This window comes from Archocentrus centrarchus, chromosome 1 (genome assembly GCF_007364275.1).
Source record: "Archocentrus centrarchus isolate MPI-CPG fArcCen1 chromosome 1, fArcCen1, whole genome shotgun sequence".
NCBI lineage: Eukaryota > Metazoa > Chordata > Actinopteri > Cichliformes > Cichlidae > Archocentrus > Archocentrus centrarchus.
The window spans coordinates 38,164,359-38,188,459 of record NC_044346.1 but is presented as its reverse complement, the minus strand read 5'-3'; the positions used below and the strand labels follow the sequence as shown (position 1 = coordinate 38,188,459).

Below are 24,101 nucleotides of genomic sequence, written 5' to 3'. Positions count from 1 at the left end.
TATGTGCATCTGTGTTTTCTGTCACAACAGCGCTCTTCCTTCTCACTTTCACACACACACACACACACACACTCAGTAGTTAAACATCTTTATTTATCATCAAAAGCAAAAATAATAATAATAATAATCCATGAATATACAGAGAATGGAGTTTTTACAGTGCAGTGTCATATATACATTCAGGGGCATCTGCAGAGTTTCTGCTTTGAAACGAACTGACCCACCAAAACACTCATTCCTCCATCATTATATTTAATTCATCGGGTAATTCATGTATGTATGTAACACATACTCACCCCTCAGTTTGAGAGGGGTTCCTTTACATTCTCCTGCCTGGACAGAAGATGCTGGTTTCTGACATCTGAAACTGATCCCTGAGCAGTTTTATATGTGCTTTTACTAGCCGATTAGATGATATTCCAACTATGGCGCCTCACTGAATTATAGTCACCTGTAGTATGTGCAGTCCTGCATATCCTCATGTTTGCCACAGTTACACATATATTATCTTTTAATATGATTTTTATCATCTGATCAGCTGCTGGAGCCTAAATCCAGCAGAAACGCCAACTTTTCCAGTTTGATCTAAAGCAGCAGCGACACTTCCTGTAACCGCCGTACTGGACAGGTTATTGTAGAAGAGTACAGTGTAAAACAGACAGTGTAAGCAGGAGTCTGGAGGCTGCGTCGCGTCATCTCAGGGTTTGTGTGTTTACGGCTTGGCTATGGCTGCCTGAATCACCTCGATGACTTTATTGCAGGCCTGCAGGGAGTCATATTCTGCAAACACGTGGCATACGTTCTCCGTACCGGCTTCAATACCCTTTGCCACGAAGCCAAACAACCTGTTGGTGCAAAGAAACATGAGTTACATTAATTTGCACTACAAGAGGAAGAAGAAGAAGTTTTTAAGGGGACCTATTCTGCTTTTCATTATTTCCTGTCATATATATAAATTGTTCTCAATAATGTTCCTAATATGACAATCTCAAGCAGAGACATCATACCTACCACCAGTTTGTGAAGGGCAGCCAATCAGAAGAAAGTTGGCTTAAAGGGGAGGGGCCTAAACAGCTTGTTGAGACAGAGGATGAACTGAGGGCCTGCACCAGGACCCAGTGTAGGATAAAGAGCTGTGGCTCATGGAGCGCTGCTCTGAGGGAGCTAAGATGTGTAAATGAGCAGAATAGGCCCCCTATTTGGGCTGGAAGTTCAGGTTACCTTGCACCAAAATTGGAACCCCTCATCCACCTGTGAGAGTGAGACAGACAAAGTTTCAGATTAGACTCTAAGTGAAGCGCTTTAATCAGTGGAGACATCCGCCTGGTCTCCTGTCCTGACCTCTGCACTCACAGCTTATGACACACATACTCACACTCGATTATCTGGATCTTCACTGCTGTAGCTCAGCAGGTGAGCGGGGTAATGGCGTCTGAAGAAGAGCCTGCAAGAAATGAAAGGTTTTTGACACAATGTTGCACAGAGACCACACCTCAGCACCACCGAGATGAGCCTGCTGTGCGCTGCGTGTAAAATCTCTGCTGTCAGTTTTCATTTTTCTTACTTCCTGTTGATGTCTGTGAGTGTGACACCCTTCAGAGACACTTTCATGTTGACTATGGTGGGTGTGAAGGAACCCGGAGCCTTCTGTAGTGTTGAGGACACCGCCTTCTGCACTGCGCAGGGGCCTGTCAGCATCTCAGTGGGCACGGCATCCAGATAGATGAAGTTGGAAGCTGGTGAGAAGACAAACAAAGACACTGTCATTAAATGTTTAGTGATATATGACGGTGATTAAATCAAAAGTTCCTTTCTGGAATATTTGTACTTTAACCCAATGCCTGGGGTTGTTGAGACTCTGCTGCTGGGAAACAGGAGGGAGTTATAAGAGATAATGTGTGCATCTGTGCCTTATCCTGCAGATTGTCTTCACTCTCTCCATGTTTGTGCGTTAAAGGAGACCCAAAAACACTGAATACTCAGTTTTCAAATTTTGGTTCCCCACTTTATGAAGAGGAAAAGTGACTTCCACACAGGACACCAGCTGACCAGGACTTCGACCCAGGAACCCTTCCTATCGTGAGGCGACTGCACTAACCACTGCATCACTGTGCCATCCCAAATTACAGCAGCATTGAAACTATATTTTTCAGACTGGTTACAGGTCTGTAATGTTTGTAAACCCATTTAGAAGGGATGGAGCGGGGTAGCCTACATGTGATTGATAAAATTTATAAAATGAAGAAGTTAACAGATTTTTTTGGTTTCTGTCTCTGCTTCTTTTCTCCTTTTAAATAATAAAAATGTTCTCTTTGCTTCTGTTGAATCTAAGTTTTGTCTCATTGCACTGGATGATTTTTTCTCTTCCTGCTCTCGGTGGAGACGGACGCATTTTTCTCTTCTCCCCAGCCTTCCCTATCTACCCCTGCTTTTTTGCTACTTCACTGCTTAGAGCGTCTCTTCACACATCCCCGAACTGGAAATTAAATTATGGATCTGGTCAGCTGGTCTCTCAACACTGTTGATGATCAAATTCTCATCACGAGGAGATTGGGAGATCAGGAACCCTCTTCCCTCTGGCCTGGCTACACACCTGGCTGGCTACGTTATGGATTCCCGTGGGGATGGAAGATAACGTTCCTGGCTGCACTGTGTGGACGCAGCATATATATTGATACCAGGATTTTTTTTTTCCCGAATTGGACCTGGGGATACCTGGTTTCTGGGCAGCTGTTCAGGCCCTAGTAAGGCTGCCTATGAGGGATGCAGAAACAGTACGAACTCAATCAGACTCAGTAGTAGGGTTTAATATTTTTCCCGAAAATGACATGAATCAAATCCTGGGAAATGACGAGCCATTTCCCGGGAATCCCGGGAAAAAGTTTATTTATTTTTTTATTTTAATTAGGCCTTCTGTAGCCTGTGTCGGCCTTAACCTATTCTGATATTGTAGAGGTAGCTTTCCAGCTATGTCCTGTTATGCCCAGTAGGGGGCAACGTCGGCTTGATTAACGCAATAAAACCTACATCTGGACATTGGAGTGCTCGAGCTATGCGGTGTTGTATCGTTCCTCAACACTCCCTTAACAAATATAATTCGAATATTCCTCCATTGTACATGGAATTATACCAAGATATTTTACAACTGCTGGTGCAAAACAATACGGTTCATCTCCACAGCATTGATAAAGGCTCAGCCACGCTGTCGTGGCGACATCTGTTGCGCTATATCTCCACCAGTGGAACGCTGTTTAACAGTCATTGAAAAGTGAACTACCGTACTTCACTATAATATGACATAACACAGGGCCTTGAGTAATGCACTACGACTTGGTCATTGCCATTCTGGCAACAGCAAATTTATAACACTGTGTCTGAGGGTTAAAGTAGGTTCGCTGTGAATCGTCTATTGAAAAACTGGCCATCCTTATAGCCTAAAAAATATACATTTTACTCAACTCCATTTTAAAAGCGAAATATGTTAAAGCAATCTATTTCATGATATTTCTTCACACATTAGGCCCGCATCCTAATTCATGATTGTTAGTAAGCGGCTGCAAACGAGGAAAAGAAACACTCGAAGTTAAACAGATATTTCTTTATTGTTCAGGGCAGGCATATTTTAGGCTATATAATGCAATATAACAATATATAATAATATAGAATTATATAATACAAAATACCTTAGGGTAAACACATTGCCTACGATTTCAACAAATTAAAGAGGAAAAAGTACAACTGTTTAATACCTCTATTAAAACGCTTGAGATGAAGGCTGAAGCCTTAAACGGAGGCTGAACGTGCCTGAAATGAAGAGTAATGCTTTTCGCATTAAACGAACCCTTCTCTCAATATTTCCTTAAATTTAACTTTCTGAAGCTTTCTTTCTTTCTGAAAGTCAAATCGACGCGCGCGACTTTTTTCCCGGTTTCCCGTCTAACGTTTCCCGGGAAACGGGAAATGGTTCTGATCGCATTTCCCGGGAATCCCGGATCCCGGGATTAAGTTGAATTGAAGTGGATTACATCTGGAGGAGTGTTGGAGTCTCTGTTCTGCATGGAAGAGTAGAACCAAATTCAGATGATTGGATTTCTGAGAGGTCACCAGAAAACTGTAAGTCTGTCAGCAAATAGTTATGACGGCCTGAACCAAAACAATTGCAGTATTTGGAGTTTGGCTCCCAGACGGCCTTGGATGCTGTCTGTCTAAATCATCTCCTGGAGATGTTTGTAAACAGATGCTCTTCACCTGTGACCTGTATGAACTGGTATCCTGGCAACCAAGGCTGACTGTACCATCTTATCATGAACATCATCATGAACTGCTGGTCTGGAAGCTGTGTGACCATCACAGCATCCTGCTCGTCTCCGCTGGCAGCCCCTCCCCTACCCACCCTAGTGCTCTCCAGGCTTTAAATGTGCTGCTGCTTTGCTGAGGTGTTTTTTGGAACCTCATAAGGTGTTCATAATGATCACAGTAAAAGATGATTTTTTTTAACCTAACTATTCCAGTGTATCTCTTTCTGTTTTCCTGCTAAAGGTAGCGCTGGTAAAACGGCTGCACGACCTCAGACACCTGTCCCCCCTGTTTGTGTTTGTATTTCTTGGATGGGTGTTCTGCTAACTGTAATTTCCCCATTGCGGGACTAATAAAGGTATTTGTATTCCATCCATCCATCCATCCATCCATTTTCTTCCGCTTATCCGGGGCCGGGTCGCGGGGGCAGAAGCCTAAGCAGAGAAGCCCAAGCTTCCCTCTCCCCAGCCACCTCCTCCAGCCCATCCGGAGGGACCCCAAGGCGTTCCCAGGCCAGCCGAGATACACAATCTCTCCAGCGTGTCCTGGGTCTACCACGGGGCCTCCTCCCGGTGGGACATGCCCGGAACACCTCACCCAGGAGGCGGCCAGGAGGCATCCTAATCAGATGCCCGAGCCACCTCAACTGGCTCCTTTCGATGTGGAGGAGCAGCGGCTCTACTCAGCCCCTCCCGGATGGCCGCACTCCTCACCTTATCTCTAAGGGAGAGGCCAGCCACCCTTCGAAGGAAACTCATTTCTGCCGCTTGTATTCGCGATCTTATTCTTTCGGTCACTACCCAAAGCTCGTGACCATAGGTGAGGGTAGGAACGTAGATCGACCGTAAATCGAGAGCCTCGCTTTTACGCTAAGCTCCCTCTTCACCACGACGGACCGGTGCAGCGTCCGCATCACTGCAGAAGCAGCCCCGATCCACCTGTCGATCTCCCGTTCCCTTCTCCCATCACTCGTGAACAAGACCCCGAGATACTTAAACTCCTCCACTTGAGGCAAGAACTCGTTCCTGAGCCGGAGATGGCACTCCACCCTTTTCCGTCTGAGGACCATGGCCTCAGACTTAGAGGTGCTGATTCTCATGCCAGCCGCTTCACACTCGGCTGCGAACCGTTCCACTGCGAGCTGGAGGCCCCCCCGTGATGAAGCCAACAGAACTGCATCATCTGCAAAAAGCAGAGATGTGACTCTGAGGCCACCAAGGAAGAAGCCTTCCACCACCTGGCTACGCCTAGAAATTCTGTCCATAAAAATTATGAACAGAATCGGTGACAAAGGGCAGCCCTGACGGAGTCCAACACCCACAGGAAACAAATCCGACTTATTACCGGCTATACGGACCAAGCTCTCACTGTGGTTGTACAAGGACTGAATGGCCCGCAACAATGGGCCAGACACCCCATACTCCCGCAGAACCTCCCAAAGAACACCCCAAGGAACACGGTCGAATGCCTTCTCCAAGTCCACAAAGCACATGTAGACTGGTTGGGCAAACTCCCACGCACACTCGAATATCCTTGAGAGTATAAAGAGCTGGTCCAGCGTTCCACGACCAGGACGAAAACCGCATTGTTCCTCCTGAATCCGAGGTTCGACTAACGGACGCACCCTCCTTTCCAGCACCCTGGCATAGACCTTACCGGGGAGGCTGAGGAGTGTGATCCCCCGAAAGTTGGAGCACACCCTCCGGTCTCCCTTCTTAAAGATGGGGACCACCACCCCGGTCTGCCAATCCAATGGCACTGCCCCAGATCTCCACGCGATGTTGCAGAGGCGTGTCAACCAAGACAGCCCTACATCCAGAGCCTTCAGGAACTCAGAGCGAATCTCGTCCACCCCAGGGGCTCTGCCACCAAGGAGTTGTTTAACTACCTCAGTGACCTCACCCCCAGTGATGGTCAAGTCATCCCCCTCATCCCCAGACTCTGCTTCCACTACAGAAGGCGTGTCAGTGGGATTCAGAAGGTCCTCGAAGTATTCCTTCCACCGTCCGACTATAGCCTCAGTTGAAGTCAGCAGCACCCCCCCCCGCACTATAAACAGTGTGAGTGAAGCACTGCTTTCCCCTCCTGAGTCGCCTGACGGTTTGCCAGAATCGCTTCGATGCCGTCCGAAAGTCTTTTTCCATAGCCTCACCGAACTCCTCCCACACCCGAGTTTTTGCTTTGGCCACTACCCGAGCTGCATTCCGCTTGGCCTGTCGATACCTGTCAGCTGCCTCTGGAGTCCCACAGGCTAACCAAGCCCGATAGGACTCTTTCTTCCAGCTTGATGGCTCCCTTCACCTCCGGTGACCACCATCTGGTTCGGGGGTTACCACCACGACAGGCACCAACCACCTTGCAGCCACAGCTCTGAGCAGCCGCCTCAACAATGGAGGTGCGGAACATGGTCCATTCGGACTCAATGTCCTCAGCCTCCCTCGGAATGCTGTCGAAGTTCTGCCGGAGGTGGGAGTTGAAGATCTCCCGGACTGGGGCTTCTGCCAGGCGTTCCCAGCGCACCCTCACAATACGTTTAGGTGTGCCAGGTCTGTCCAGCATCTTCCCCCGCTACCTGATCCAACTCACCACCAGGTGGTGATCAGTTGACAGCTCAGCTCCTCTCTTCACCCGAGTGTCCAGAACATACGGCCGCAGATCTGATGATACGATTACAAAATCGATCATCGACCTGCGACCTAGGGTGTCCTGGTGCCATGTGCACTTATGGACATCCTTGTGTTCGAACACGGTGTTTGTTATGGACAAACTGTGGTTTGCACAGAAGTCCAATAACAAAACACCATTCGGGTTCAGATCGGGCAGGCCGTTCCTAACAATACCCACTATTCCTAAGAATACCCACCCCAGCTCGCCGCCTCTCACCGAGGGCAACTCCAGACTGGAACAGAGTCCAGCCCTTCTCCAGGAGACTGGTTCCAGAGCCCAGGCCATGCGTTGAGGTGAGCCCAACTATGTCTAGCTGGTATCTCTCAACCTCACGCACTAGCTCAGGCTCCTTCCCCACCAGAAGGTGACATTCCATGTCCCAACAGCCAGTTTCGATAGCCGGGGATCGGTCCGCCAGGGCCTCCGCCCTCGGCCACCGCCCGACACACATTGCACCCGACCCTACGACACCTCCTGCGGGTGGTGGGCCTGCAGGAGGGCGGGCCCATGTAACCTCTTCGGGCTGCGCCCGGCCAAGCACCACGGGCTAATGCCTGGCCACCAGACGCTTTCCCTCGAGCTCCCTCCCCAGGCCTGGCTCCAGGGTATTTGTATTACTTTAGTAAAATAAAACACACATATAAAAACATGCTGAAAGGTGTATTTCAAACATTTTGTAGTTTAAAACTTTGATATTTCAGCTAATTTATGTAAAGTATTCAGGGTGGTATTAGCAGATGAAGTAACTAAGTACATGTACTGAAGTAATCAGAGCTTTGGGATACTCGGTCCTCTACTTTTGTGTGTCTGAACAGAGCTGGTGCAGTCATTACCAGCAGAGTTAGCTGTGACCTCCTCACACTGAGCAACAAACTGTGGCTGCTGTCTGTAACCTGTAGCTGTCATTACTGCACATCCATATTTACACCTATGTGAGGTTTTTACTGCTGACTGTTGTGGGATGCCGTGATGCCGTTGCTCAGGAGTTAATGCACATAAAAACATTAGCGCAGGTAAAGCGGCACGCTTTATGTTCTGCATATAGATTGAGGTCAACCCTCACCAGCAGGTTTTAGCTTTATAAGTAAACCTCGGTCTCAGGTTGGTGGGATAAGCTACTATCAACATTTCTGCATAGCTGCAGAGCACAGTATGTTTCTAACCCGACAGGAAAAGGCATAAATGCATTGAAAGCAGGTTAAATCCCCTCCTGTTCTTCTTCTTCCACTTCAGGGTCCTGACTCGTGAGCCAGACTCCCATTACTGCTCCTTCTGGAAATGAATCTGCTTCCCAATCAGTTTAATTCTCTTAACCATCACCATAACCCTGGCAGTGCTGCTGCACAGACACAGGTTTGTGGTGAACAGAAGGAAACCTGCATCTGCAGTGAATTTGGTCAAACAATGCTGGCTTATTCCATTAGCTCAATTAGGTTTTTGAGTGTAAGAGCAAAGAGAGGAAATGCATGCAAACAGTAATTGGATATTTAATCTTAATTAAAATCAATGCAAATGATCATCAGTGAGCACCTTCTTAAATTCTGAAACAGCAGGCATGAGCTGAGACTGGAAGCATCTGTGTGGCTGCCGTAATAAGAGCTGTTCCCATCATCCAAATACTAGGAAAGGAGCTTCAGTGCTTCCTTTATTGCCTCCTTTAGTGTAGGAAGCACCGGGACCATGTTTCATGAAAGGAGAGGAGAAGATGGACCATCTGACTGTCCATCCATCATGTAAGTGTTACAGTAACTGTTACTGCAGCCTGTTAAATGCACAGCTGAACTCTGAACGTCACACTGCTGGAATAAAAACTACCTGTTGAGCCATGCGTGAAGAACACAACTGATCAAAGCGTGTTTAAGGTTCTGTATCACCAGTTTGCATTGGTGATGTCATTTCCTGTGTTCAGGTCAGCTGGGATCAGTGCTGGATGGAGGGAGGAGGAACGGAGGTCCACTGGATCACAGCAGGTACATATAAGAAGATGCAGCTGCTTCACTTCAGTAATAACTGCCAAGAGCAGCGCAGGGGGCTCAGAATCAGCAGGTCTGAGGGAGGAGTGTGAGGGTGGTAGGCCTGTTACAACTAAATGATGAATGAGAGGGGAAACTCCTCTCTGAGGATTAGCTGCTGTATTACAAACTGCTCCACCATGCAAACCTAAAATCAGCCGACCTGATGTGCAGAATTTACCGTCCCAGTTACTACAGCATGTGACTGTGCCGTGTGCGTGAGTGTGGCATCTGTTTGGTTTTTTTTTCTGAGGTATTATTAGTCTGCCACACTGACACAGATTCAGTAACACAGTAGCTGCATTTTCACAGACGTTTCGCTTTAATTAGTTACAGATTCATTCGCTCGCTGTTTGTGCTCGACGCTCACAACTATTAGCCATCCAAGCAAAGAATTGCTTGAATTAAGAAGCACATTTTTGTTGTCCATCTTCTGCACGCTGTAGTTTCAACGCGGTGGACATCCGGCATCACGTTCTGGAAGGTTGTTTGAATACTCAGAGCACCGCTCTTCTCTTTTCCTAAGTCCTTATCAGGGAAAGGAGGTAGGAGGCACTTTTGGAATGCACTGTCTGTATCCGGACGGCTATCCAGATGAAAATGTCCAGTTATGAATAACATCTAAGCTGAGCCAGAACAGATGCTGGTAAAGTTTTCAGGCAAATCTGTCCATAATCTTTTAAGCCATCCTGCTAGCAGACTTACAACGCAGGTATTTACTTAGAGAATGTCCTCGTGGAGGTAAAGGATTACAACCTCATCTAAAAGTGCCTAAACACCTGTTACTGAGGTTTTTACTTTGACTCACCTGTTCTGTCCTTTTCCTCTGAAGCTGCTTTTTGTTTGGCTCTCTCTTCTGCTGATCTCAGGTCTGTGTAGACAAATAAGAGCCGGGTTTCATTGAACTGAAAGCGCATTAATGGCAGAACAATGTAGCCGAATGACTGAGAATTTACAGTTTTGTAACATTAATGTTTTCCTGTGTCTGTATGTGTGTGTAGATGAATGTGTGTGCTGTTTGTAACCCGTGTGGGGTGGGGGGGTTGTACACACTGAGCAGCAACATAAGCCTCGTCTCCGTCTCCTGGGAACATTTTTGCTAATTGAAGCTGTGATTAATATTTAAAATGTGGCATTAGAGTAGAATTTGTTAAAGTAAATGTCTTTTCTTTCATTTTGGTCACATGTTCTGCATCCTTCTGGTTGTCCTCCTGAAGGGAACTCAGTTAGGATCTGTATCTGCTTTTTCCCTCTAACAGTAGCCAATAAGTATATCCTGGACAATCCTCATTTCTCACTGAGAATGATCATAATTTACAAATAAACTTAATATTTTATTAAGTATTGCCTGAAACTGCAGGTTGAGTGAGGGAACCTGCGCCTTTTTCCAACAGGCTTCTGTGGGACCGGCACACCACCCTTTACACTGTCTGTGGTAGCAGCCCTGCTACATAAAGCTTTTGGTCGGATAAACCTTGAAGCAGAGCTGGACAGTCAGTCAACTTTAATAACAACTAAATTTGACTTTGAAAGGCTAAATTCACAGCGATGTGTTTTCCTAACTCGATCGCAGTTAAGTTGAGATAGATGAAATGGAGCCTTCAGCCAACAAGATGTTTATAGAGGAAAAAACTTTATGAAAGTTTATTATTAATGGTTAGCTGCAGCTGCTTTTGTCTCAGTTAACTTTGCTCTTGACACTCAGTTCATTATATTTAATTATATTAAAGCTCAAAGGAAAAGGTTTGAGTAATGCCAACACTGACAAAAATGGTTGTTTGCTGTAATCAATCAGCCTTTCCCTGCTTTTGTCAGTAGTCTTACCCAAAATGGGACCACACAATATCAAATAATAAGCTTTAAACAATTCAGACCAGAAACGGGTTGGGAAAATGTTTTTCTGAGGCCATGAACCGAGCATGTGGGATGGTAGTTTTCTATAGACTTCTATAAAACCTGACTGCGTTTTGCAGTCCCCCCCCCCCCCCCCCCCCCCCCCCCCCCCCCCCCCCCCCCCCCCCCCCCCCCCCCCCCCCCGCTGGCCATCTGAAGGACTGCAGGCTCAGTACATTCTGATAGTTTTCAAACCTGCAGGCTATTCTTATATTCAGTCTTAGCAGCATTTAAACTTGTGATGTTGTCCTTTGTGAACAGAGCTGTGAAGCAGGCTCAAACACACAGAAAAATGTGCAGTAATAACAAAGGCTTGGTTACCGTGGCAGTAGAGCCGTAACCTGCAGGGTAAGGCGTAGGCAGAGATGGTGTGCTGGTAGACCAGGGCAGAGAGACTACCTGCAAAGACACAAATCAAGTCACAGCTTCAGCTGAGTGCAGATGAGATGATTCCTGATTCAAGAACTCTAAAGTTTAACACACACACTTTGTGGGGATACCCAAGGACTGGTGTCCACTCACATCCCAAGAGATGAGACTTCTCTGAGTCAGACCAGGACTCACTTTAAATATGCAAGTGAACTCTGAGTGGGTTTGTAAGCTGATAACTCACCAAAGTAGGGTTCCTGAGAAGAGCCTTTAATGCGCACACCTTTGGCTGATGATTCAATGAGGAAGTGTCTGATAAGATCTGAGCTGCTTTCTCCTGTTTCGTCAAAAGGACAAATGTCAGAGAAAGATTTGCACAAAGAATGTACAATGTATCAAAGCGAAGAAAGGAGCCCTGGAATAACCCTTTTCTACTGATTTCTACCAAATAGAAGACGTGGAACCACAGAAATGCACACACTGATGTCAGTGGCTGTGTGGCAGGCTGCCACAAGATGTTCATCAGTGATCGGCAGATGTGACCTACAGATTCTTTCATCCAGCTTCAGCTCGTACTGCTGTGTAGCATTTCAATGTGAGGCAGAGCCGGCTCTGCTCAGCACTGCACCACAATGATGGAAGAGAGGCCCGTTTAGACTCATGGGACACGGGAGGTCAGCGGAGAGGTGATTTCTTAAACGTGAGCAATACAGGATACATCGCTGTAAAAACTTAATTTTGCTGGTGTAATAAATGAGTGAAAACTGCATCCCTGCAGTGTGTGAGTCATTAATTTTACCTTCATGCAAACAAATAAATTAGATTTACTGACTGTTAGCTGTCTCCGGTTGTTGCTGTGAAGTTACTGCATTTTAAAATTTCATCCCCAAAGTCACTGTACACACACATAAATGTGGTCATCAAGGATCTCCTTATGGTCATTTGCTCCATCTAAGGGATCAGCTGCAACAAGCACTCTGTCCTCTTTTGTAAGTTATATTTAGTAAAAGAAAAATTAATCCTGGCTTGGATGTTATGATGAAGACACACAGGTACACGCCTCCATGTTTGACTGTTGGGATGTTGTCCCCCGTCCTACATGCTTTTCCCTTCTAAGTACTGGCATAGTGCTGATCCGGGGTCAGAACAGAAGGTTTCAGGTTTTCATGTCCTTTCCTCTTTTCATGTGATGCTACCACTCATGTTTCATTTCTTCCTTGTTACTGTTTCAGTGATGGATGCTGTTCAATAATTCCTGTGAGCCAAAAGCCTTTTTTTGCCACTCTTGTCTCTGTATGATGTCATTGAGAGCAGATATCCCACCACCTGCTGTTTGAACCTTCTGTTTGTCAGGGGCAACCAATCAGGTGAGAGTTCAGTTAAAGTGAGAGGAGCTAAAATGGCTTTGTTCAGACAGAGGATAAAATGAGGGACTGCACCAACGTCCAGTTAAGGATAGACAAGGTTTGGAGCTTGAAGTGAATGGGCACCCTTTGCTAAGGCACATCAGTCGGCATTGGGGAGTCTTCACAGGGTTAACTGATGTCTTAGTTTAATTTTATAGCCTTACATATGTGTGACTGATAAAAAAAAAAAAAAGATAAAAGAGCTAAAAGAAGCCATGCTAAACAGAAAAACATGTTGCTAGACTGTCCGTGATGTAGGGATCATTCGGTAGACGAAGCCTGTCAGTGAAGTGGTCTCAGAGCTCGACCAGCGCTCACATCTTTCATATCCCGCATTCCTGAATGGGATGAAAACATACAAATCTGCAAACGAGGCAAGCCTCAAAATTGTTTCGTGAGTGAGGTCCTTTTTTTTTCCACGTCGACTGCTTACAGCGCTATAAACAGACGGGGTTTTTTTGTGTTTACACAAGGTATACTGTGGCTGGAAAAAATGACCACACTGTGTACTACCTCACCACAGATAGCTCGATGTCGTCAGCAGAGTTGGATAAGCCGTTTGCTGCAGGTCTCTGGCACAGACCACAGACTTTATGTAAAACCTTTATATATCGTCTGTGTTATAGATAAAGAGACAACAGCAGCCCGGCTGCATTTATGTTGTTTGTGTGCAGTTGTAAATTCAACAGGTCTTTTTAAAGTTGTTCAGAGGTCAAGCTTACCTGGATAGGCAGCAGCTGTGAAGCTGGCGGGTGTTTGATCTACCTTCATGGCCAAACCGAAACTGCCTCTGTAGGAGGTGCTGTCTCTCACCACAAAGGTTCCTGCTTCCTTATCTTTTAGTAGAGCTTCAGCTAGAATAAATAAAACGTCAAAATGCTCAGACATTTGTGTTTGATTTCTCAAATTTCCTCCATGTCTCAAGGGGGAAAAAAACACTGTTTGAGCCGCTGTGTCCGTGTATTCTGTTGAAGGTGAAGGTTTCTATGCTGAGTTGCATCAAAATGTTCTACTTTAAACACGACTGATATTTTTTATTCAGCTCCAAGCTTGAGAGCAGCTCAAACACTTCCACTTTGAATTAAGTGCTTTTCGTGTGATGTTTGGAGAGTCTCACCTTCTGCTCTGCTGATGTGTGGACGGAACCAAAACTTCGACGTATCCATGACGAATTTCATCGATGGTTGGCTGCCATTAAAACGGGCCTGGAAACCTGAACAAGCTGGTTTTGGCAGAGGGACATTCTGGAGTAATTCGATCTCTGGTTCGGGCCAGTGCAGGTCTGGCTGTGGTGCCCCGTTGACTAAGAGCAGAGGGATATCGGTCAGTGACCCCGAGACTAAGGCACGGCAGTTCTGTGCTCTTCTGCTGTTCGCTTCCTGAAGATGTCCTCGCTTCGTTATCAAGGGTTTCTCCAAGCTTTGCCTGTTATTGCATGACTTCATTCTGGAATCATCGCTACAGGAGCCGGACATCACGGAGTCTGGAGGATCGAGATCTTCACCGGTCAAGGAGAGGTTACTACGATGAAAGAAAGAGGAGGAAAAAGAGATGCTGTATATATAAGGTTCTATGTGACAGTGTTTTTAATTCCCTCCAGAATCAAAGGAACATCACCAGCACTTTGATAAAATATAATTTTTTCAAAAGTGCTTTTGTAATTACCCTTGGCAGAAGCAGGCCTCCTCAAGAGGCTTTGCCTTCACCCAGGACATCATTGTGAATAAGAAGGTATTCCTAATGACCAGCATGGTTAAATTAAGGTTATATTCACTTGCTGCACTATCTTAAATACAGCCCAGCCCTGTAGATATCTCTTTAACACAATACATGCTTTGGAAATAAAAGTCAAAGCTGCTGTTTCTTCTTTTTCTGTTTACAATGCTGGTCAGTTTTGGAAACTATTTTTAAACACAAGAAATTACAGTAAGTACCTGTAGCTGTTTTAGGTACATTCAGGTGTATTCAGAATTTAATGTTCTGGTTATCAAATGGTGAAAATAATAGTCAGCAAAGAATTCTGTCAACAAAGTGCCTTTTGCCTTTGATATACACCATACTGCCAAAAGTCTTCACTCAACCTTCCAGATCATTGAATCCAGGTGTTCCAGTCGCTTCCATGTCCACAGCTGTATATTGGGAACGATAGCGATTGGGAATCACAGCGTGGGGTCATAGTGCACAGAGGTCACCAACTTCCTGTGGGGGTGTTTCTCAGGAGTTGGGCTCGGCCCCTTAGTTCCAGTGAATGCTTAATGCTTCAGCATACCAAGATATTTGGGACAGTTTGATGCTCCCAGCTCTGTGGGAACAGTTTGGGGATGGCCCCTTCCTGTTCCAACATGACTGCACACCAGTGCACAAAGCAGCTCCATAAAGACATGGATGATCCAGTTTGGTGTGGAAGAACTTGACTGGCCTTCACAGAGTCCTGACCTCAGCCTGATAGAACACCTTTCGGATGGATTGCACAAATGTGCTTCTGGAAAAATGGTCAAAAATTCCCATAAACACTCCTAAACCTGTGGAAAGCCTTCCCAGGAGAGCTGAAGCTGTTACAGCTGTAAAGGGTGGGCCCACATCATATTAGACCCTCTGGATTAAGAATGGATGTTACTCAGGTTCATGTGTGTGTGAAGGCAGACGAGTGAATACTGTTGGCAAAACAGTGCATGCAGATAGTTCACAGTGCTCATGTTTAATCACCCCCTGAAGCTGCATACTGAGCTGGGAAAAACCATGAAAAGTATCGATCAGTTATGGCAGATGGCTCCCACCACCTGATCCTGGCTCTGCCAGAGATCTCCCCCTATTAAAAAACTTGCTTCATGCCAGAAATTTTAGTACATGGACATGAAGCGTCCTGCTTTCTTGTTACATTCAGTAAAAAAAAAAAAAAATGAAACTAATGGATTGCACTGGGACATAATCGGCGCACGTATGCAGCACATATGTTGAGCCCCCTTTAAATGAGGAAAATCTTGACTTTGTGTTGATGATGAATCAGTAAACATGAAACTAGTCTGATGAAAAATTGTATCCAGGAAAATGAAAATAAAGATGTTTGTGTCCAGAAACACACATTTTGTGTTGTGCTGTGAGGCTGCGTTAAAACTCCGTCAAAGGCCCGTCTGAAGTTTGAGACGTGACTTTAGGCATTAAAGCCAGACTGAGGTTCAGCTTTTACCTGTGATGGTTAACATTTTTTTTCTTTCCATTTTTGGCCACAGTAGAGAAAGACATGAAATGGGGGAAAGCCAGGGGAGGACACGAGGGCAAATTGGTGACGGACCGGGACTCGAACCTGCGCCACCTGCACCACAACGCGGCATATGTATGCAGTCACCGGCTTCACCACTAAGCCACCCAGGTCCTACGATGGTTAGCGTTTTAACTACAGAGTGCATTAATATCAGTGAACAGCCACACGAAGACAATCGTGGTGTGTGTGTGTGTGTGTGTGTGTGTGTGTGTGTGTGTGTGTGTGTGTGTGTGGTGTGTGTGTGTGTGTGTGTGTCCCTCCCCTGCACAGGCTTCAGTCTGAACTCAGGCCCACAGGTGAAGAACAGCTAGATTATCTGTGGCCTTAATGTCACAGTGGCTACATTCACATCATGATGGCGTGTCTGAGTTTTACCTGCCGAGGATGTAGCTGGTGTCTGAGCAGGTGGAGGTGGAGAGGAGCGAGGTGGTGCTGTTTCTGTTGGAGCGTGACAGCCGCAGGGACCCGTGGGAAAAGTCATTCTTCGGTGAGGGATTTCGCCTGGGTGCGCTGCCAAACGGCAGCGGGGGCAGGGTGGACGTTGGGGAGCTGGAGAACGCCAGCATCCGGTGGGGGCTGCAGCTGAGGCCGCTGTGTGTGGGGATGGGGATACTCGGGGACACCGAGGGCACCACCGAGATGGTAGAACAACCTCTAGAAACGAGCACATCTTCAGAAACATCTTCATCTGAGCACGAGGCGTCTGTGGGTGGAAGGGTAAGGTGTTAGTATTAAAAAGTTATTCTAGTAATTTTTTTAAAAGCTGCATTTCAAGAATTTAGTCTGTTTCTTGTTTTTGTCAGCGTATGTAGGCACGCGGTTGCCAGGCATGTTTCTCGTGCAGGCACCTGCTTGCACAGACCATTCGTTGGGTTGCAGATTTCTGCTGTTGCAGAACACCCGATCACCCAGAGGAGCCTCAGCCACGTCACGATACGCCCGGCTCGATGGCAGCGGCAGAATTTATGGCCTAGGAAAATACCACAGCGCGCGGTCTGTGTGAACACCAGACGAGTGGCTTCTGCAACCAGAGTTGCATAATTATGACTAATGTTCGTGCAGAAAAGAACGAAATCTGCCTGAATATAGAGTTCTCCACACTGCTGCTTGATTTCCTTTAAACCCGTTCACCTTTTCAACACGTGACAGTTTCATACACACTCGAACATCTCTGAAGAAAAGGTGAGAAACAGGAAACCATTTATTCTTTTACATATATATATGGTTTGACTCTTGCACACACTTTCTGATGAAAGCAGGGCTGAGTGAGGCCCCGCTGTTCCACCCCGGTGCGTGACTACTCGCTGTGCTTTTTCAGCCTGTAGCTGTAACATGTGGAGGGTGTGGTACGAGTCTGGGCAGTAATCCCAGAACAGACAAAGTGGTTGTAATTACAGCATGATTAAAAATATTAAAGCAATCACAAAAAGGGTGGGTAAATTTCCAGAGCCTAAGGCTATCTGTGCTATTTATTTACAAGGGTGACTATGGTTTTACTGTAGTCTGTGTCACACCTCTGAAAGCTGAGAGCTTTATCGAAGCATCAGGGCTAAAGTGGTCTTTGTACCTGTTATATCTGCTTCCTCTGTGGGTCATTCCATAGAAATGTGCAATAGTATTTTTAGGTGAATTAACAGAAAACCGATCAAACATGCTTGTTTCTGTTACTCTATCATAAAATTCCTTAAGTTTTACTCTTGAAACATGGCCCAGGTTTCCCCACACACAAAGCAACCAAAGCAGGATTTAAACTTGCTGATGATGCTGCAGCGTCTCAGAGTGTCGTGGAAATTATCTTATTACTATTTGGTGTAATAACTTCCACCCATGGCGTCTTTATCTCTGCCTCGTCAACTTAAGGTAGACCTGCTATGCTGTTCCTTATTGTCTGTCATGTATATGCGCTCTTGTGATGGTAAATGACTGAATTATGTTAAACAAACTGTAATCTAATCAGGTTGGTGTGTGTACATTAATCTAAGTGAGCCCCACCCTTCGTGTGCAGTTTCAAAATGAATATTACGTTGCTTGAAAGCGACAGAGAAAAGTCTCTGAGGTCACTTAGACGTGGTTTAAAACTGTGATCAAAATGTGTTATCCTGCTTTACTAAAGGAAGTGAGGGCTTTAATTTTTTAACTTGTTTATGGCTTTATGCATACTCCTGAGCACAAATCTGTTACAGGTATTTTACATTAAATTAAAGCATAAATAAATGGGCCCGATATCTGGCCCTTGATATTATTCTCTTTCCCACTTTTGAGTTTGATGCCTTATAATAAAGTGATGCATGTTTGAGTCGGGTTTACAGTCTCACTGTACCTGTAGGGGGGCTGATGCATGTTGGACTTTTGTTGTCTTGGATGGGTTCAAACGTGGGATCCAGCTCCAAGATGAGCTGGTTGAGATTTTCCAGGGAAATGTCGAGATCGGGATCGTCATGGTGGGATTTTGGGAGGCTGGTGCAGTGGATGACCCTCTCCTGTGCCGGTTCCAGGCAGATAGTCTGACCCACTCTGAGAACATGAGTGGGTATCATGTGTGACATGCCTTTGACTGTAGGCATCATATTAGGGGAGCTCAGAGTCTTCTGGGACTGCCAAAGAGAGACAATGGAGAGAGATCAGTTACTCTGCTGAGAATGAAATAAAAGCCTCGCTATTGTTATTTTTATATAAAGGGTTTTTTTTTTTTCCCCACTTACACAACAGAGAGTTACTGTGTGCCACTCATGAGAACCTATCCTGAATATGTCATGTTTTGTTTTTGGTAAAAGTAACAAAGAACAACAATTTTAACAGAAGATTGCAAAAACTCTACAACTTGATGCCCAATACTGACATTCACTATACACAACACACACAATACACTTTGCATTGTGAACCTGTGAACTTTGGACACCTGGAGTTAGAAAAGGGAAGCTTTCAGAGGCAGCAGACAGAAGAGGTGGTGGCAGATACAACAGGCACTATTGGATCTGAGGACAGAGAGGGATCTGATTTCATCCTGTGTTTGATGCCTGCTGCTGTTATGGAACAGATCTGGGTTCCTGTGGATCCTTAAAAAGTCTCAAAATATTGAAATCATTATTCTAAACGCACATCTTATCTAGCCTTTATTATCTGGAAATAACTGATAATGTGTCAGCTGAGATAGACTTCACCCCCCAGGACCCTGAATTGGATAAGTATAGTTTCCAGAGAGCAAGAAGTAGTCATATTTAAATGGATGGATGGATGGATCCTGAAATTGGTTCCAGGCACATAAAATGTTTCAAACATGACAAAATTCAAAGTGGACTTTGACTCCTAATTTTGTCCACATTAGCATCCAGCTCCAACACATCAGCCTGCATCAGTACAGAGTTCAGTGTGTTGCGGGTGCTAAAAAGGATCTGAGTCTGCATTACTTCACAGACATTTCTGAGTTCTTTGTATTTCCAGTCGTGACACTTTTATTTCCACAGAGCTGCAGGATTTTACAGTGCAGTGAGAAATGAACCCACAGTGAGTAAAATGTAACAAATGCTCAGAAACTGCTTTGGTTTTCAGAGAGCTGGAGGTCCAATGAACCACAACAATGAAATAATCTGGAAAGATCCATTTTTCTGGTCTTAAACTGCCTTAAAAGGGTTTAAAAAGTCCTGAATCTGAGTCGCCTTCAGCTGCTGAATGTGCTGTGCAGCTGTGGAGGGCTGTCCTCAGCAGCATGGACTACAGTAACAGCTAATGTTAAATTATGATTGATATCGAAAATAAACAGTGTGTATCTGTGCACACGGTGCGAGTCGGGACTTGCAGCCTGAGGCTCACGACGTGTTTCTCAATCGTTTCTATAACGCTGTTCGGTGACTAATGAGGCGGGCTGAGTAAGTGCTGAGTCTCAGAGCTATCAGCATGAATAGGCGCTCGCGGTGGGCTGCGTAATATGTGGGAGGATTGGCTCATCTGTCTCTTTCTCTGCATTTAGACAAGGTGTGGCGCTCAGTGAGTCACTCAGGTGAGTGGCTGTTACCATGGCTACTCTGTTTTCCTAAAACAGCAGAAACTTTAAAAGCGTGAGATTTGCATCTGCACTTCCTTTTTTAAGGAAAGTTCAGATTATTAACAAAATGTTCTGCTCATGAAAAGCATCACAAAACTCCACCTCAGTCTGTAACACGGTGCACGAAATACAAGCTGTGGGTTTCTTTTAAATATCAGGGAAAAAAAGAGCTTAATATTCTGATTGTTTGGTTTAATGTGGCTTTTAGTGTCCCTGCTATGCTGTGCTGTAATAAACACAAGTCAGCATTAGTAATAAAGAGGAAGGAACATTAGAAATAAGGACCTGCTGCTGTTACATGCAAATCTGTGCTGCAGATGATATCCTGTTTATTCTCTGGCACATGTTAAAGGTAAAGAAAAGCCCTCTTACCTTATTTTCTTCTGATCAGTATGCTGTCGCCTCGGTGCTGCTTCCCTCTCTCACTCTGCAGTGTGTTACACTCTGAGTGCTGCTTTTATTAATAAAATCCCAACCCTTTTCCCAGTGAGCCTATCAGCAGCAAGGATCGTGACTCCCTGCAGCTCCAGGTGATGATGTCATAGTAGCAGTAATATTTATGGCTTTAGTATCCCCCCCACCTCCCTTCCCCCAGTAAAATGAAATCATGAGTGCAGAAATCAGAAAAAAGTGGAAGCATTGACATTAACTTGTGTTTCTTTGGACGGCGCACACAACACTTTAAGGACGTCAAAGTGAAGTCTTTAATCACTAACTCACTTTTTTGTCAATAAAATGTGGAGCTGTTCACGGTGAGGTGATGCCAGCGTCACTGCACAGGCGTAAAAAGGTCTGGAAGGTACTTTTAGTTCTTCACAAATTGTCTGATTCAAAAGGTCGTAAAATATGAACGTTTCCAAAGCTGTACACGTGAGGCTGGTGACCTGTCCTGGGCGTGTCCTGCCTCTCACCCTATGACAGCTGGGATAAGGTTGCCCCCACATCCACCATTGCCCAAGACTGAGAAACTTTATTCTTCCTTTGAGCATTAAAATCAAATGAAACCCAGTCGGAGCTGCTGCCGTGTTAAACCTTCATCTCTGAGCACGCTCTGAAGAACAAAAGTGCAACTCCAGTTCTGCAGAAGTTGGGACGCTTTGTAATATGTAAATAAAAAGAGAAGGAAACGAGTGGCTTATCTCATAAACAGACTTCAAGAGGAAAGGTAATGACAGCAGAGTTCAACATGGAGAGGAAGAAGTGTGAAAAAATATCCAAACAAGCTCATAAGAAGCACCATCGGTGGTTGCTGTGGACACGTTGTATTGTTCTTAGCACGGTTTCAGTTCCCTACAAAGACGTTCTTTGAATTCTGTTTACTGATGCTTCACTTCTGTCTTTACTGTGGTGGGACATCCCTGTGGTTACAGCTCTGCTTGTAGAGTTAAAAGAATCCAGTCCAAAAGTAATGATTCATATCTTTTCTGCATAAGTTTATAATAAAGCCTAAAAAAACCCACAGGGTGACAGGTCAGCACTGATGCTCCCCGGCATTATGTCCTGCTTTCACACTTTTCTCAGTTAAAATCCCTGTAAACACGCAGTACAGGCAGTCTGATCAAGTACTAAAGTGATAGTAAAACACTTGTTTTTTAACAGGTTTCCTGTTGTGACTGACTGCCTTCTCTCTGACTGCACTCACAAAAAGTACCTTAATGCTTTTTCAGGGGTGCAGCTTCGTCTCACTGAGGTAGTTCCTTCTAATTTGGTGTGTTTGGCGTGTGTTTGCACGGGTCTTTGGCTGCACAGACAGGGATTCTGGGAATTCAATCAATACAAAGGCTACATCATCAAATGCTGGTAGCCCAGTGCTGAAGATCAAATGCTGAAAGGAAGGGAGCCATAAAGAGACCATAATAATGTAATGTAAAATAATAGATAGATAGATAGATAGATAGATAGATAGATAGATAGATAGATAGATAGATAGATAGATAGATAGATAGATAGATAGATAGATAGATAGATAGATAGATAGATAGATAGATAGATAGATAGATAGATAGATAGATAGATAGATAGATAGATAGATAGATAGATAGACTGAATCAGGGATAGAAATTGATTATTTGTTAGACATGTTTTATTCAAAGGAAGCTATAAACAGTGGTGCTCTCTTTTACTGTTTACTGTGAAGTAATCCTTTTATCAAACTCGTCTCCGTTCCCAGATTCCTTCAGTTGTTCTGCGCTGAGTCAGTAAAGCAAAGAGTCGGCTCTCCTTAACACAGAGAGATTTGGCTGGCGTGCAGGTCTGACGTGTTCTTTGTAACCTTTGCTGAAAGCGTGTGACGTTGTGTTCAAAGACATGAATGAGAGATTAGCTGATGATGGATGTGAGGCAGATGAAGTGCATTAAATGAAGTGCTGTATGGATGTATCGGTCATTGTGCCTTTGTCTGCAAACTTCATTTCTATGTTCACAAACTCCCTGAGCATTAGTTACATGTTTACCTCCGCAAGTCCCCTTTGGGGTTTGATACCTGTGGCTGAAAGGCTCCAGTGAAGACCTTTGGTACTGATATGGGATGAGATCCATGAAGCTGCTAAGACAGAATCAACTACTGTATCACATTAAGGATGAGTGGTGCATAAAATGTGTTTTTATTCATCAGTTTGGCTTTCAGCACTTATGGAAACAAGATAACTGTGATAAGGCAGTTCCTCTTTTGCAGCCTATAAATCCTTTACAGTAATCTGCTTTAGCCCGTCCTTAAGCACAAACTGACATGACTAAAAAAGAGCTTTCTGTGTTTGCAGTATTTAAACCTGAGGAAGGATTATTAACTATCGCCTGTGGTTTCTGGATCACTCAGTGTCTCTCACTTTGTCTGCTTTCACTGATGGGTGACAGCTGGTGGTCGAGTTTGGCGCTCTGGCTGCTGTGCAGGTGCTCTGAGACTAAGTAGCTCTTCGATGAGATTTACAGTCAAAAACAACCCCAAGTCTGGGCTTAGCCCCCCACCCCCACCCAAGTAATCAAGAACACAATATTGATCAAAATCTTCCTAATTCATACAGTGTGGTATTTCAGCACAGAATGAGACTGCGGGACTATTTCTCCTCATTTTCAACTCTTCTGTTTGCATCCTCATAATAGGCTACACCATCCTGCCATATGTTACAGCCTCCTCCCTCACTAAAGGATGAAAACCCATCCAGCAGCACAGAAATGACCAGTATAAACCACCATCCCCTGAACAGACACATCACAAACACAGTGTAATCGTGTCAGTGTCTTAGGGTTTTGAGTTTTGGTTTCTTGTCATTACTCTTGATTCTGGTTCCTGTTTGTGCTTCATGGTTATTCCAGTGATGAGTTTCAGTTTTCTGATCCTGTTTTGATTCATGTCTTGAATATTTTATTATTAGTTGTAGAAGTTTTAGTTCCCTCAGCGTTTCACACTCTGTTCCTCCTTTCTCTCATCTTTCTGTCGTGCCTCTCTCGCTCTCTGTCACCGTGTCTGGTGTGAGTCTTTTGGTTACGTCCTGTTTTATTTTGAAGGTCTGCCTCCTGTTGTTTCATGGCTTTCTGGTTTTCCTTCCTTTGTGGTTGTCAGTGCTGTCCTAACTGTTTGTGTTACCTGCCTTTACTTTTTAATCGGCCCTCTGTGTATAAATAGCCCCGTGTTCCTCTTTGTCTGCTTCTCCCTCTGAAGATTTTTATCCTCAGCTGAACTCATAAATCATATCCTTTCCAAATCTGGCAAGAACCCTCCCCTTATCTAATCTTTGTATTCTAACTAAGGTCTTGCTAATACTTGTTTTTGTGATTATAAATCATTGCAGTTTTCAGCAGGCTGCACTGTCTCACCTTACTGCTGCAGACAGAAACATGCAGAAGATTTAGGCTTTCAACAAACTCAGAAACAACTTATGCAAAACACTCCTTTTATTAAAATTACAGGGTTTTTTTTGAATGAATTCACTTTATAAATTCCATAAATTTGATTCTACAAGTTAGTAATTTATATCCTTTGTTTACAACCTGTGCTCAAGATTAATGTTACTTTGTTCCTATATAATAAACACTTAAAGGAGGACAGGTCAGTAAGATTTAAAGTAAACCTATAATTTGGTTGTCTCTGGAGCTTGAAAAAGGCGACTGGACTTCTTTTTGTTTCAACAAAAAGAAGTCCAGTCGCCTTTTTCAAG

General features: G+C 44.7%; 1 protein-coding gene across 1 annotated transcript; it reads right to left on the bottom strand.

Moving 5' to 3' along the window:
• Positions 1 to 109: 109 nt before the first annotated feature.
• LOC115785350 (tensin-4) lies at positions 110 to 20,396 on the bottom strand. Its single transcript, XM_030736924.1, has 12 exons — positions 20,320 to 20,396; positions 18,226 to 18,499; positions 16,281 to 16,608; positions 13,761 to 14,164; positions 13,366 to 13,497; positions 11,482 to 11,574; positions 11,190 to 11,267; positions 9,784 to 9,846; positions 1,565 to 1,736; positions 1,376 to 1,444; positions 1,222 to 1,251; positions 110 to 845 (listed from the first exon to the last, which is right to left on the bottom strand). The coding sequence occupies exons 2-12, from the start codon at positions 18,470 to 18,472 to the stop codon at positions 713 to 715; spliced, it is 1,749 nt and encodes a 582-aa protein (XP_030592784.1). The 5' UTR covers positions 18,473 to 18,499; positions 20,320 to 20,396; the 3' UTR covers positions 110 to 712.
• Positions 20,397 to 24,101: the final 3,705 nt, after the last annotated feature.

Bases quoted from the DNA above. Each gene is read 5' to 3' on its own strand.
- LOC115785350 (XM_030736924.1), bottom strand. From the start codon at position 18,472: ATGATGCCTACAGTCAAAGGCATGTCACACATGATACCCACTCATGTT. The intron at 1,445-1,564 runs GTAAGAAAAATG...CATTTCTTGCAG, and splicing joins CTCACAGACATCAACAGGAA to GCTCTTCTTCAGACGCCATT. The intron at 846-1,221 runs GTAACCTGAACT...TTGCACCAACAG, and splicing joins GGTTCCAATTTTGGTGCAAG to GTTGTTTGGCTTCGTGGCAA.